Source organism: Drosophila sechellia, chromosome 2R (genome assembly GCF_004382195.2).
Source record: "Drosophila sechellia strain sech25 chromosome 2R, ASM438219v1, whole genome shotgun sequence".
Lineage (NCBI taxonomy): Eukaryota > Metazoa > Arthropoda > Insecta > Diptera > Drosophilidae > Drosophila > Drosophila sechellia.
This window is the reverse complement of record NC_045950.1, coordinates 10,022,790-10,038,796: the sequence shown is the minus strand read 5'-3', so window position 1 is coordinate 10,038,796 and position 16,007 is coordinate 10,022,790. Positions and strand designations below refer to the sequence as shown.

The window sequence follows — 16,007 nt, the reverse complement described above, 5'->3', positions numbered from 1 at the left end:
TAAAATTGGATCGCAGTTTTGTCATTGTGAAGATTGCAAAAAATTGAAGAAGAAGAAGAAATGAAATACAAAATGAAAAAAAGTGGACACGGAATGAAATGAATTAAGTGCTCGCTTTTACTTGAGCTTTGTGTGTGCAGCTGCGTCTGATTTCAGTTTCAATTTATCTCTATAAGTTTCAATTTGGCTGTCGGGTAAAAGTGAAGCGATCTCGATCGCGCCCTTCTCCCATTGTGTTTCACTATCTCGGTATCCCATATCTCTGGCTGTATCTGATGGATACATGGCGTCGCCAGTTCGTTCGCCCCTGGCGACAAATGCACCATGTACGCCAGTGTATCTGCTAGATACATTTCGCCCAGCACGTTTTCTTTTGGCCAACGGCCAATTGGAACAAAATGCCGGCAACGCACAAAAACATAAAGTCAACTACACCAGCTATAGAAAAACTTAAAACGCTTCTGAGATACACAGTAAAAAATGATGCGAGTGATGGAATAATATTTATTTTAAACATTAAACTTGATCTTGGGGTTAGCAATGAATATTATAAAGTTTAATTTATAGGGACAAATCTTAACGTTACAAAAAATAATACTTGGTATGAGGAATATCTTTTAGAAAAAGAAAACCTTCTGCAGATTGTTAAATGTTTCAAAATGGATTTGGTTTAAAAATAGACAACATTTATATTCTTGCAAATTTTCATAGATCATTTTTTTTGTGTGTGCAAATAGCCGACTTCCTGAACGAGAACTTTTACTTAAATTTAGTTTAGTGCTTAGTACACTCGAATTTGGTATCTCGCTAATTGCAACTCATTTGCAATTGCTGTTTTCCGATGATTTCACGTTCAAGTACGCGGATCGCTGCGTCTGCAGCTGAATCATCGCAGCTAATTTAGGCGTACAAAATTCACAATCATTTGTATTTAAATTCGACAACTCCAACTTCAGGTCCAGCCAAACCGAGAGCAATAAAAAAATAAAAATCACAAAGTGCCATCGCAAAACAAACATAAACTCCGAAACGTGCTAAAAATCGTAAAAAAAAGAATTTGCGGCGAAAGTTGAGGAGTGTGTTGTTCATCACCCAAAGTGTTTCGAGTGTATCCCCGAGTCTTTTAATGTGCCACCCGCAAGATGACATCGCATTCCTACTATAAAGACCGCCTGGGCTTCGATCCCAATGAGCAGCAGCCGGGCAGCAACAACTCCATGAAGCGGAGCAGCTCCCGCCAGACGACGCACCATCATCAGAGCTACCATCATGCCACCACCAGTAGCAGTCAGTCGCCGGCAAGAATCTCCGTTTCGCCGGGTGGCAACAATGGAACGCTGGAATACCAGCAGGTCCAGCGGGAGCAGCGGGATAGGGAGCTGTACAGCAACAACGGCAGTCTTCACCACCACCAGCAGCACCACCAGCAGCAGCAGCACCACCACCAACATCATCATCATCGCCACTCGGCGACGGGCAGTGCATCATCGCCGCTGTACGAGAACAGCAGCAGTCCGGCTGCTCCCAAAAAGGCCAAGCACTCGTCCACCCAGGCGCAGCCGCAGGGTGGCTACGAGGATGCACTCACCCAGTTTAAAGGTAGCATGTCCATTTGGGATCATTTTATAGAAGATTGGGACATAATGCGTAAGTGGGAAATAGGATTTTTGCGATTCTTTTGGCATGTGTTGTGTTCCAGTTCTTTGATGTTTCCTCCTTTTTTTTTTATTTTTGGAATCCAAGAAAAAGATTTATTAATTGCCGCAGCGGAAATCATTTGCATTTCAAGTTCGCTTCGTTTGTATCTCGTTTGTATGAATTTCAATTATGAATCCGTCGCGGTTTCATATATTTCTAAGCTTAACTAACCCCAAACATGTTTTCCAACGACCGACTACATATGACGGAAGCCAAGCTTGGGAGCAAATTATAAAGGGTCAAGGTCGAGACCCTCTTTAAATGCTAGCTTAGAGTCCACAGAAGTTTTAATCAAATATTTAAGCTTAGTCTTCCCAACTGGTTTAAAGATTTTGAGTTGGAATATATGCAAAATCCGCAGGAATGTGAAACAGATCCGAAGAACAAACAATTCTACGCTATGACGAATAAATTATCTCACTTTTTAGCAATGCAATTCGTATCTTTTGGCTGACTTTTCAAGGCCTTATCGAGTGTTATAAATACATATTACAAATTCCGACAATCACCGAAATTAGGTGTGTTGACACTTCTTGGGCAAATACAAACACATTCGCAGACCATCGGTCGCACCTTTCTTGGCACATCAAATGCAGATCAAATAGAAGGGTGCCATCTCGACCTTGAATTTAATAAGATCCATAATTGTTCATTACAGTTCATTGGGGGTGAATTTAGGGTATGATATATCGTCTAATCATCCCTGTTCTCTTCGGAACCTGATATTTTCATCGTTTTGAGCAACACGAAAACTGTGTTGTCAAATTAACAAACTTTCGGTCGGCTTTAGAATTCCACGAATTTCGAAATGAACTCATTTGTCCAGTCGAAAGAAACGGGTTTATGCTTATTGACTTTTCTAAGCATTTATATGGGCGTTCTATGGTTATACGTTTTCGATTGCCTGGCACTAATTTGCTGGCGCCATTAGTTGGGAATTTTGTTTTTTTTTGTTGACTTGCAGATAAAAGCGGGAAGTACTTGAATTTCATATGAAGTGCATTTCCTTACGCTAATAGTATACAGTGTGAGTTCATTATTTATATCTGGCAAATGCGTGAATTTCTTATCACTGATTGCAAACGTTGAAAACACGATCAAGCAACGGTCGTCCTTCATAAAAGTGAACAATAAAAATGTTCAACTGGTGAATCTTTAACCCTTTTTTGCTACTTTCGTAATTTAGATATGCAAGAATATATCTAATATAATATATCTTGTACTGTCATTTGTATAAATGCAAATTATATCTACACCAAATTCGATTTGGATTTCTTTCGAGTAAGCGTTTAAATGTTTTTTTTTTAATCAGACTTGTATGATCAAACGTCCTGCTAAGGTTAAGTGTGCTAATCAATGAGAATGACTAAATGCAAAAATAAACATTAACGAATATCAAATAAGCGGCTCCGAACTCTTCTGCAACAACTTAACGAACGTTTAATCGTCAAAAACAAATTCAACTTAGAACGTGACATCATCACGCGCTCTTCAAAAAGCCGCATACAGACACATATCCAGATAGTGTGGCTACCCTGTTTTGGTATTTGTGCCGTCGGAGTCGTACACCTTTGCACAATCATTATTTGTGTGAATATTTATGAACTCTTTGTGTGTTGTTCTTGGCCTAGAGGATGATAAGAATAAGCCCGATTACGAATCGGCTTGGTGTTGCATGCAATCGTGCAGAAAGATTTCTGCGGAAAGATCGGATAGCTCATTGAATGGGCGAGTTTTCGAGAGTTGGAATCTCCGCTTGAATGGAAAATTGCAAAGCGATGAGTCATCGGATTGGAACAAGTTCAAGATCTTTTCGCTTCTCCATTTCTCACAATCTCTCTATCTCTCTCTCTCACACTCTCTTCGACTTGACTTACCTGTAAGTGAAGAGCTGGAAAATTATTGATAGGGTATTAACGGTTTACGTTTTTTGTGTTATATTACAAGCAAATATTTATTTGGTCATGCAATTCCGTAAATTGTATATGTGACATATGTGCTTTTTGACATTTTGAACGAAGGACTTTGTCCGTTTAAGGGAGAGATCTTCTGAATTATGTGCTCCAAACTTTAGTTTCTTATCCACAAAAAAAGCTATAAGTAGCAACAAAATATTTATAGTTATATATGTAACACCTGCTTTACATTGTATGTTTACAACGAAGGACTTTGTCCGCTTAAGAGAGTTGTCTGCTCTAGGAAGATTGTACCGTACTTGCACGTGGACCGTCCATTCTCCACGACGATCCATCACGTATTTGCCAATTAGTTTGTGCCCGACTCTTCTACAAATTGTTTATCAATAAACACGCTTCTTTTGTTGACCACACGACTAGGTTAATTTTTGGCTCGTTAGACTTGTTGTCGCCTTAAGTGATTAAGCATGAACTTAAATTGGAGTATTGGTAAAACATTTGCAAGGGCATTTAAGCTTCGTTCTCACCATTTTACAAAGGTCTAGAGAGGAGTGGGTAATGTAGAGAGAAGAGAGTTAAACTGGTTGGGATCGTTCAACTGTAGTCACTTGTTCTCTCTGGCACTTTTTACCTTATCTTTTAGCGCTTTTGTTTTGCTTGTGAGCTTCTGCTTTGAGTTGCTCGTTTTTTTCAGATCTACTACGTTTATGGCTTTATGTGTTTGGCACTTGAATTTATCGGGTTTATCAGCCGATTTAATACTTTTACAATTGGCTCGACACTTGGAGGAGCCTTTGTTGACGTTCTAAATTTTCTGTAGGGTTTGCTTTTTTTATGGATCTGCAGAACCTTTCTTTTGTGCCTCGTTGATTAGATTGTGTTGAAAAAGGGTGGTTAACTTAAATTATTGCCCAGCTCGGCCTCTGCATGGAGTTATCAGTACACAAAAAGTTTACTAATTGCCACGAAATGTTTAACAACTTGGAAATGCTTGATTTTTGTGCCGAGAGTTGTGGCAACATGACCATTAGCTTATCTGTAGATGGGATATTCCCACAAACTAACACACACACACCACACAACACTCACGTCATGTGTCAGCCAACAAATCAAAGCCAAAGCAACCTTAACTCCTGCCCGCCCACTTCTTATCGATTTTTGAATTTATCAGGCCAAAGAAAAACATTGACCAAAGTTTGCCGAGGCCCTGAACGGAAATAAAGATAGGATGAACGAGCCGAGCGCAAATAGGGAAATCACACATTAATTGCCGGCAGTTGAAACATTTGTTCAAACAAGTTAATTAAGGCCCTAGGAAGATTATTTAACGCCCGCACTTGAGTGGCTAAAATTGGTAAAACAAAAAAAATAATCTTTTGCCGAAAATTAATAACTCTGATTGTGGGCGTTTAAATTTTTAAGTGTTTTACATAAACAATTCATTTCTCAATCAACGATGACGCCATTCGAAATGTTTCTTCTTTCGGCACAAACTTCTCAAGCATTGCATGGAATTTTGACTACTAACCCCGAAATCAAGTTTATCGAGAAATTCTAATAAGCGATCTCTTTTTTTAAATAATTCCCCGTTTTAGACGAACGCGATGCCATTCAGAAGAAGACTTTCACAAAATGGGTTAACAAACATCTGAAAAAGGTGAGTTAATGATCGAGCTTTAAATGGTATGGTGCCCACCACAAAAGCATAAAAATTAACTGAAATTTGTGAAACATACTGATTTTTTTTTTTTGAAATTTCCATTTAACAACTTTCCCACAAGCAGCATTGGAAGTATGCTAAGGTACTAGCCAATAATCATAAAATAAAATTTATAGTTATTTTTTTTCTTAACATACGATAAAATGAATTTCCTGCGATTTTCAGACCTATACTATGCTACATGTTTGTGTAACCACAAATGGCATACCCTGTTGTTCTCAGTCTGTAAGTTGAGCTAAAAAGGATTACCTAAAACTAAATATTTCTTCATGTTTTATTATTTTTTGCTGTTGTTAATTTTGAGCAATATTAAAATTTTCCTTTTACCTGCAAGGTTTAATACACCACTTTTCATTGATGTTGTTTTCTTGAGTTTTTACTGGCCGCTTGTTCAAAATGTTTAATTTTACCTTGCGGCTTGTTTTTTCTTTTGCTGTTCCTGTTCAGTGCCAGCATTTTTTTGAGTTGTTTTGCCTGCATGTCTTTTTTTTTTGTTTGGGTTACTCTCTAATTTATTTGAATGGACTTTTACTGGTATTCCACTATAACACCTCCCCCATCTGCAGGCCAATCGTCGTGTGGTGGACTTGTTCGAAGATCTGCGCGATGGTCACAATTTACTTTCACTCCTGGAGGTGCTATCTGGCGAACACCTGGTAAGTGTTATTCAATTGGTTTCTTGGCAGTTTTGTCACGCTCTCGCCAATGTCTTTTATTCACTTCGATGTTTTTATTTTTATTTCCTATAGCCACGAGAGAAGGGTAAAATGCGTTTCCATATGCTGCAGAATGCACAAATGGCTCTGGACTTTTTGCGCTACAAGAAGATCAAACTGGTCAACATACGCGCCGAGGATATTGTAGATGGCAATCCAAAGTTGACCCTGGGTCTGATCTGGACCATCATATTGCACTTCCAGGTGAGTTGTTAAGCAAATACTACAGGTATCCATATATATACCTATATATTTTCATTGATTGAGCAATTGGAGCAAAACTGTGGGCGCCGATTTTTGGTGGGCAGCTATTCAAAGTCAGCGAGTCAGCAAAAGCAAACGCCCACGAGCCGCTCTTTGCGACTCAATGACTGGCTGACTGAATGACTGACTGAATGACTGGCTGACTGAAGGTGACCCCCCGGTCTAGAGTTTGTTTTCATTTGGGCGTTTGGATCGATTCATTGAGCCGACTTGGCAGCAGCGGCAGCCTACACAGCAAGCAGATAGCTACAGTCTTGACACGCTACGACAAACTACGCTCGATCTTTATTTTTATTTTTTTTTTGGCAAACACGGCCCAGCCTTTTAAGGCAACCCGATTGCCTTCTCTTTGCCACCGCCGCTGACTGACACACATAACGATGCTGCTGCCGCCGCTGCTGCTGCTACAGTTCGTCGGCAGCAAGGCCGCGAGTTGGCTTTAAAGGCGTCGTGGGGCGGGGGGAGTGGTTTTGGCCACCTACACAACAACTGGCAGCAAGGCAAGGCAAGCCGGCCCAATGAAATGCTGCATTGGGATGTAGTCTTAAACAAAACAACAATCCCTGTGGGATAGCTTTTAAAAATATATCATATTGTATATATGTATATATAAAGAAATTTAAAAGTAAACACACTTGACAAACAAGTATGATATCAAAAATATTCTATGAGTATAAAAACAACTATGAGCTTGATATATAGTTAACGAGCTTAAATGCTAAATTTAAGATGACGGATACTGTGATTAAAGAACTTCAATTATATTGTTTTTTGGCACTGACTCATCGATGAGATACATTTCCGCAGTATGTGTGTCAATACGAATCGGGGATATTTCGTAATCTGCGACGAGCGCAGATGCATTTTTCAAGTCGTCGTTCGTTGGCTGTCGATGTGGCTGCGGCTTTTCTTGACTCCAACTTGATCGATGGGGCGCATAAATGCTCAATGATGCTGCCAGTTCACCGACCATGAGGCAACAGCAACTAGCAACAGCCGCAGCAGCAGTCGCAGCAACAGTCGCAACAGCAACACGCAACTGTGGCTGCCAAATGGCGTTCATTCAATTGAGGCGAACGAATTGTAAATCACTTGACAATGTGAAACTCAATCGCGCGTCACTTACTGTTTACTGTTTTCTGGCTTATTCATTATTTCTTGTCTGCCTGCCGCCGCCAAGGATTTATGTATATTGTCGCTGCCTGTTGCGGGTGTCTGATGTCATCCGAATGTTGTGGCTCAGAGAAAAAACAAATATGCAAATTGACTGCGATCGACATAAAAGGATATTTCTTGTTTTGCATACCAAATGACTTGACTTACAGCGTTCTCAGTCTCATTTCATTTTTTGTTATCCAAATCTAAATCCAAATCGCAATCGACATCTTGCAATTATGACATAATTCCTATTTCCATTCGTGTGCAAAAAAAAAGCGAAGCTGTTTTGTATATTCAATTAATGATCGGTGTTTTGTGGGTCAGCGCGTTGCGAAAATATATTGTTAAAGGCGAACAAAATAATAATAAGTGCTGGAGCAATTTTCTAAACAGCAGCCGCTGGCAGTTTGTAACGCTGCTTAGCTTGTAATTAAGTTATAAATTGTGCAAGCGAATCGATTTGATCTATGAACCACCCACAACAACAGTAAAAACAATACAATCAATCAGATACTTTACCTTTACTTGAGAACATAAAACCAGTTGAGCTGCATTGTAATTTCTAGTGCTTAACACGTGGCCTCAATGATTCCCCAACAAATTAGTGCAGATTTATGGCAGCTTTTAGCTTAATTATTACAGGTTCTAACGCGCTCTAGTTAGTTGGAGTACAACCGATGATAAATTAAATATAACAACTTCATTCAGTTGGTTTGAGATACTTTTACCTAGATAGATCATCAATCTACAAAAAACATTGTGGCCCAATTCTTTGGCTTTACACGAAACTTTACCGAAACGCTGTACGATTTAGTAGCAAACCTTAGTTTTTTTTAATATATTTAATACCTTATAATATCTCAATTTATGCAGCCAACGTATTACGCGATTTACTGCTTTATTTAGTACACCCAAAGCGCCATATCGAGAGCTACAAATCTTAGGTTAACCTTGCGGCTGCCACGTAAACTTCCTAAGCCGCTCAATTGCTAAATTTAAATAATAAATTGCCGCGATCCCCAAGGCGACGGTGTGTGCCAAATCGCTGAGATCTGTGTCGAATTGTTCTGACAAACGTTTTCATTATGAGCATCAGATAATTTCCCCAGCAATTTGCCATTTTTATTGCTCGTTAGTTGGAGGTGAGTAGTGCGGGCATGTATGCCGGGCATTTATATTTGGCCAAAATGCCATGACCGATGTTTAGTCAGGTCGCCCAGGCATGAAAACTAACGCCTCGAAAGAAAGCCAAAATACAATGACTAAAGAGCCACCGAAAAGCCCAGACATTCTCACGTCATCGTTCGAATTTGAAAAGATTATTATTTTTATTTTTGGGACTGCTGTATGTGGCGTTTGATTTATTATAATACGGCAAGGTATGTGTTACAATAAAGTCAATGCCAGTTGGGAAACGGCAACAGACAATAACGAGAATTACTTGAAAAAAATCAGGTGGAATAAAGGTGTTTTTTTTAGTGCCCTGCCCATGACATCAGCAATCCTCGATTCTTGCCAAACGAAAGACTTCAACGCAAGCAACGAACTCGAACTCTCGACCAGCTGGCTGTGGAGCATATCAAATGGCCAAAACCGATTGCTAACAGCAACAAAAACAACAGATGCACTTATTTGTCTTAATTTATGACATTGATGACTGAATTTTTGAATAGCTACGTTGTGTGTGGGTTCAATCTCGATCTCGAAATCTATCTATAGCCAACGCAGATAAAAACAAACAGATTTTCATTAATAAATCGATAGCTTGGCTTTTGACCAAATAAGGAAACAAGCTGCCCGTTCGCCTCTATCTCTTTCTAATTATGATTCGCCATCCTTTTCTGTTTGGTATGCAAATGTCATGAGCTGTCTGGAATAGTTATTTGCACTCGTGAAGCGTTTACCCAATGTATATGTAAGTGTGTTTCTAATGACTTGTAATTAATATGAAAACTGACCGCTGCTGTATAGATTTCAAGTGTGTAGATGGAATTATAGGCGACGAGGTAAACGATTCGATCTAGCTGGCAATGATGATGATGAGCCCACACGGTGATATCCCTAGGAATGTCATACGTATTTGGTGCGATGCGACACCTACACCTCACTAGTCACTAGTCACTAGTCACCCCCACAAGTTCCGTTCGAGGTTCGGGCGATTAACTAGAACAGCGAGTACAGAGAACAAAAAGATAAGATATATCTATATAATTAATTATATGTCGATTATTTGTGGGTAATTAATTGGGTTTTATAGATGGAATATTGTTATATAGATCGATATGATAATGATTAGTATTAATCATTTTGGCATATATTTCTTTTTTTTTCTGCGTGTGGAGATTCCCGTTGGGTTGTAAGACTAGGAGAGGATAGTTTGGATATTAGTAGCTACTGATTCCGCTTTGTTTTCCCACCACAAACAACACATTTCAAGTGCAAAACAGTGCTCAAATTACGAATAGTGGCAAACATAATGCAGCATTTGTTTACTGGGTTGCATCATATCGTTATTAATAAGCATATGCCCAATATGAGTACTTAGCCGTAATACCTCCCCACCCCCTCCCCGCCACACCCCGCACCACATTCCTGCAGCGGCTAATTAGATTTGCAATTCAGTTGCACAGTTTCTCCGAGCTACGGGAAACTCAAGGTGTGGGGTCTACTCGCCCGTCTGTTTGTATTGACCATATTGACTATAGCGATTCGAGAGTGTGTGTGAATCGAAAAACAACTGACAGCAGTTAAGCGTATTTATTACCCATACATAAATATGGCCAGCAAATATGCCGGGCCAACAACAATAACAACAACAACAGATGTAGTTGTCGACGCAGTCAGTGCCTTTTACTCCAAATAGGGCAACGCCATCGGGGGTTTAAGCCATGTAACATGCTAATTAACCCATGTTGGCAGTACGCGAGCGAGTGTGTCGAATGTTTATTTGTATCTTGAGCACACGCGAATCAAAGGCACTTCCGTCTGGTTGGTTTAGCCTCGCATATAGATTTCGACACCCACTTGAATCGAATCCGTTTGGACTTTCTAAGTGCAAGATTATTGCAATAGTTCTGACTTGCCAGCCATATTTGGCCAAGAGATTGATGGGGGAAATGCATGCAATGTGTCGGTGATCGTTGCTAATTTGCATTAATTATAATGTAAGTCTTTATATAAAAGCGAGTTTTCTTCGGATACTAAATTAATTTAACTTTGAAAATTGTATAATGCTTGAAGGGATTATGTCAACCGCAATAAATTACCTTTCTTGTCTTAATTTGCTTCAAGTGACTTTATTCGTCTTTTCCCGTTTTCTTTGCCATTTTCCAACGCTTTTCGCGGCTGCCCTTTATCATTTGCTGCGAGTGAAACCTGTTAACATCAGTGGTCATTTCTGCTTTTTGCCGTCTTTTTGGGTCACTATGCGATGTAATGAGTTGGTCGTGATGTGTTATGAGATTGAAATTCCAACTGCGAAGTCCCAAAAATACCATGGGGTCATATCGAATCGCTGTTTTCTTTCGTTATTTTTTTTTACTACCCAACAGGGTTTTTAATAAAAACTCGTTGTTCAGAATCTACTACCATTTTGACTACTTCTTCATTTATATTTTGCCCTCTGCCTTGTTCTTTTTCATCATCAAGTTCTCTGTCTTGTTGCCATTATTGTTATTATTCTTTGGTCGGGTATTCTTGTACTGCTGAGGATGACGTACTACCAACGACTTTGGTTGGAACCACTGAATGAGTTGGGGCTACCACAACAAAATTTCAAATGAGAGAGGGAAAACTGAAGCCGGTGTTGTATAACGTACCATCTCTTTTTGGGCCTAACCTAGCTTTATATGTTTTGTAAGCCTTGGAGTAAGAGATCACAATTCCAGCGGAAGTATTCAATTAGCTTATTAAAGCATTTAAATTACTTGGGCTTTTAGGGCCATTATTTAACAGGTAAAAGTAATGGTCAAGTTGAAGTGTATACATTTATTCACTTAGTTCTATATCAAATTTTATACTTTTTAGTAAGTAAGTAAGTAGTTCAGAACTAAATGATCTTAAAGATACTACAATCCTAGGATAATAATTTAGGCATTTATTTGGAAGGATTAAAATAACTTAATTAACTCATTTCCGATTGTAGGCCTTTGGTTGAAAGTGATCATTAATAACTGGCATATGTGTCTCCATTAACAATTATCCAGTTTGTAAGGGTATTTCAAGCATCGCTGCCCTTGTGTTGTTGTTGTAGTTGCTGCTACTGCGTTACGTGTGTGTGCGTTAGCGTGGGCGTCGCTGCCAGCGTCGGCGTTCGCGTTGCCATGGCAGCGTCGTCAAAAACACAGGTGTTGGTGTTGGTTGCAAATACGTCATCAAAGAGTTACCGCAGCGGTGGCAGAAACAGGTGGAATGGCAGCAGAGGTGGTGGCCGAGGCAGTGGAGTGTTGCCACCAACACACGTACACACGCACAGCTGTCAGCACGATCGCGATTCCATATCCATATATTCCATATTCCGCTCGTGACGCTGACGTTAACGTCAACGCCAACGCAGGCAGCGATCGCCATGTGCCAATTCCACTTTGTTTCAGCTTCGCTTCTATTCTGGCCTGTAAAAAAAAAAAGTGAAGCAGCGCAGCAACGGCGACGTCGACGACGACAGAAGCGTCAACACCTGGCCAAAGCCACACTTTAAGCGTTTTAACTTGGCCCGATCGGTTTTAGTTGTTGTCGAGACGCCGCCGCACACATTTCACGATCCCTCTCCATAAATATTTGCAAAAATTAAATAGAAATAAATAAAACTCATGCGTTCCTCGGAAACCGCGGAATTTCAAAACTGTTCGAAAATAACGGGAACGCTTTTTCCGTAAACCCGGAAAATCTTTATAAAGTGTGTTGGGCACACACACGCCCTAGAAATATCCTAACCGAAAGCCAAAGTGATTTCAATCAATTAATGCGACTTCGCATGATGTCAGAATCTTGCGTTATAATCGCTCTCAGCTTCTCTGATTTATTAAATGCCGCCAATTTCAATTGATTTCAATCTCTCGCAATTTAGTTCCATTTCAATTATTTTTTTATGACGAGTTTATTACCGAAGTGCGGGGCACGGTTTGTTTCTATTCGTTCGTTTGTTTGCAAACAAAATGCCCCGCGAACGGAGTCAAGTAGCTGTAAAATAATGACGTACACCCCGCTGTTGATCTCGCCGTCCCCTTCCTCATCCATCCCTCCCTGCCCGATTCCATCTCGTTTCGGTTTTGGTTTCGGTCTCGGATTTTTCGCCGCTGTTCCAGTTCGTAGCTTTGAAAAACCATTTTTTTGTGCGTGTGTGTCTCGTATTTTATTTTGCAATTTTCAACGCTCTCCTCAAGTGGTTTATTGTTTATTGTTTGTCTCGTTGAATCTGAGGATGGTTTATTAATTTTAATTTATTTGCCCACAAATCGTCTAAATCTGAAAATGCTAGTGAAGTTTGGTGTTCTTCCTTCTTTAATGAGCTTTAATTTATGAATCCCATTTGAAAATAATGAATCTTCCATCTTAAATCACTTTCAAATGATTCAGTGTTTGATTCGCTGCATTTTATGTTTCCTTAATTGAATTTCTAGTCGACAAAACCGGAATTTTGGAAATTTCTTTTAACAAATACAAATTAGTTGTCATGCCCATTAGTCTTCCACCCTGCCAAACTCAACTGAAGGTATTTTGAAATTTTGATTGGCTTCAGATGCATTAGCCATTTAATTTATAACCTCGAGCTTCCATAATTTTCTGAATTAACGCTCCTTGTCGTCGAGCAATGCAAATTGGCAGCCACCATTGAAAATCGCACATCTCCAAACTCTGAACAGTAGCAAAAAAGCCCAAATAGGCAAAGACCACATTCAGTTTTTTTGCCGCCTTTCAAAATACTCATTGAGAATGTCAAGCCATTAACGCCTCTTAGAGACGCCTCCACAGACACTTTTTCGAGCTGTTCGTTCGCTGCGGCCCCAGGTATTTTTCTTATTTCTCTATCATTTTTTGTTTTAGGCATAATCACATAAAAAACAGCGCGGATCGTTTATAGTGTGCTTAAAGCGCTGCAATTAGAATTTTTGGTGGAATGGTTGTGATATGTGTGTGCTTGTTTGTTTGTCACGGTGGTGCGCAGGCGTGAAACGCAGCCGCAACCTCCAGTTAAAAAAGTCCGTTCTCCATTACCAATGCAAAACAAACATTTGTCGTGCCTTTTTTGCTGGGTGGGCGATTTTTTTGGCCTGGCCAACTGTTTTATTGATCTTGAGCTATATAGATTAATCTGGAGGTTTCCATTAGACGAAGAGGTTGTTACAGGGCGGTACGAATATGTTTACAAGCTAACCAGCTGTTAGCTTTGATTATAAAGACCAAGACCCTAAACAATTCGTTCACTTCCTGTTTATTTTTTTTATTAGTGCAATGCCAAAAAAGACACAATTTCTCATACTCTGCTGCATTGTTTTTATACAATTTTATCACACATGCGAATTTTTTGCCCCTTCACTTGAACAATTACTGTTGTTTGTTTTGATTAACCTAAATATTTGCATACAAATTTTGTAGTAAACAAAGAACGTAAGTGGAATATGTGTAATTCTGCTATTTTAGATTTGAGTAATAGATCTTGAAACTTAGGCAAAATGTAAAAGCTTAATATCAAGCTCAACATATGCAAGTTCAACATTAAAAAAGAGGAAATTTATTCAAACGTTTTCCTACACTTCCTATAGTGCAAATAAGCCGTACGGCAAACGGTGAATATGCCCGTATTCCCTGTTCCACTACCATATCGTTCCACTCCCCATTTTCCTATGCAAAATAGGCTTGCGTGTTCCGAAACTAATGAATCTCTGCCCATGAATCAGCGGTGTACATTAACTTTTTGCTGTGAATATGTGTGTATATTTTTGCAAAAAATAAAAAAAAAATACAACAAAAAATGACGGCAGCAAAAGAAGCAACAAAATAGCGCCAAGAGCAAGACAGATAGGCAGTTGGGATAATTATGTGTACGTACAACACAATAAATAATTCGCAACAACAATGGGGCCGCCCTTCCTCCCCTTGGCATACCCATCCCCCCTCGCTCCATAATTCTTCACTCCACTTTGGCTCCGTTCGGTTAAATTTACTCCACTTCAGTTCTCGATGGGGTTTCTGACAAACTCCAGGGCAATGCCACATAGAACCAGACATCCGGTGCTGCTTTGGGGATTTGACTTTGGCTTTAGGTTTGGCTTAATTAAACTCAAATTGTAAGGACCGGCAAATAATTAAACTTATTTTGGCAATCACGTAGAATTACGAAAATCGGCGCAAAAGAAACGCGGCACAACGATACGATTTTCTAACGAATCTTAGAACGAAACGACACAAAGTGAAACAAACGAAAGCATCGATAACTGCGAAAGCAGTTCGATTATTACGATAACATGCACTCCAGCTCGCAATCGACGCTGAAGCGCACACAACAACTGGTGCGGCAGACAAATGGCGGCAGGGGCGATGTTCTGAGCAGCGGATCCGAAGTGGTTCACTCCTCCCGAGGACCGGCAATAACCACCAATATCGATGACTCCAACTTGCGCTATCGTCATGAGACAAAGAAAGAGCGGACCGTTGAAGCGGTGATTACGGATTATCCAGGTGTATCCCCCCTCGGAAGCGTTCCTCATGAACGAACCAACTTTGAGCGCACTGTGACCTTCCAAGATCCCACGGGCAATTCACGTCGCCTCTCGGAGACTGGAGCTTTGGTACCGGCCGGTGCAATTCCATCGTCGTCGACTCATTACCAACAGGTGACGCGAAATAAACGCATCTCCACGGAGGTTTTGGGCTCCAGCGTGGAGAGCACCAAGACATCGCAAAGAGCGCCAAATGGCCATCGCCGCGTAACCACGCACATTGTCCGGAAAGTGACCACTTTGAGCAGGGCGGAGGAGAATACTCAGCCTGCCGAGGATTTGTTGCCTCCGGCTAAAATGATTCGCAGCTCAGAATTGGAGTATCGTCGCGCCCTGCCGCCGGCTATAGAGTCGTCGTCCACGCAGCGCAGAGAGGTAAAAATCGAACTTCAGAATAAAATAAAGGATGACAAACTCTTTTATCTGGGAATTTCGATTAGGCGACCACAGTCTAGCTCTGCTCCAATTAATCAATGAATTTCCTATCGTATATAATTGAAACCTTACTTATTACTTAACTTAATCATGCACAGATCTCCGATATTGTTGTGGGCAAAGAGGACAACGTATCCGCTCGGGAGGCTCTGCTGCGCTGGGCACGTCGCTCCACTGCTCGGTATCCGGGCGTACGTGTCAACGACTTTACGTCGTCGTGGCGAGATGGATTGGCTTTCTCGGCGTTGGTGCACCGCAACCGACCGGACTTGCTTGACTGGCGAAAGGCAAGGAACGATCGGCCAAGGGAGCGCCTGGAGACGGCCTTCCACATTGTGGAGAAGGAGTACGGAGTTACGCGTCTGCTGGATCCTGAGGGTAA

At 40.5% G+C, this 16,007-nt stretch overlaps 1 protein-coding gene across 39 annotated transcripts in view; it reads left to right on the top strand.

The window, feature by feature from the left end:
• LOC6609065 (microtubule-actin cross-linking factor 1) overlaps window positions 1-16,007 on the top strand; it is a 67,583-nt gene that overhangs the window by 10,570 nt on the left and 41,006 nt on the right. For 16 of the 39 annotated variants that reach the window (XR_004361266.1, XM_032714514.1, XM_032714511.1 and 13 more), the window contains exons 2-8: window positions 957-1,599; window positions 5,210-5,271; window positions 5,399-5,416; window positions 5,500-5,559; window positions 5,901-5,990; window positions 6,084-6,254; window positions 15,724-16,003. Coding sequence is in view for 37 of the 39 variants with exons in the window: in XM_032714514.1 (XP_032570405.1) it covers window positions 1,143-1,599; window positions 5,210-5,271; window positions 5,399-5,416; window positions 5,500-5,559; window positions 5,901-5,990; window positions 6,084-6,254; window positions 15,724-16,003 (1,138 nt within the window). In the remaining 2 variants the exon portion in view is untranslated. Of the gene's footprint in view, window positions 1-956; window positions 1,600-5,209; window positions 5,272-5,398; window positions 5,417-5,499; window positions 5,560-5,900; window positions 5,991-6,083; window positions 6,255-12,234; window positions 12,367-14,802; window positions 15,566-15,723; window positions 16,004-16,007 lie in introns of those variants that run through there. The other 23 variants (XM_032714509.1, XM_032714525.1, XM_032714523.1 and 20 more) reach the window with 6 other exon arrangements.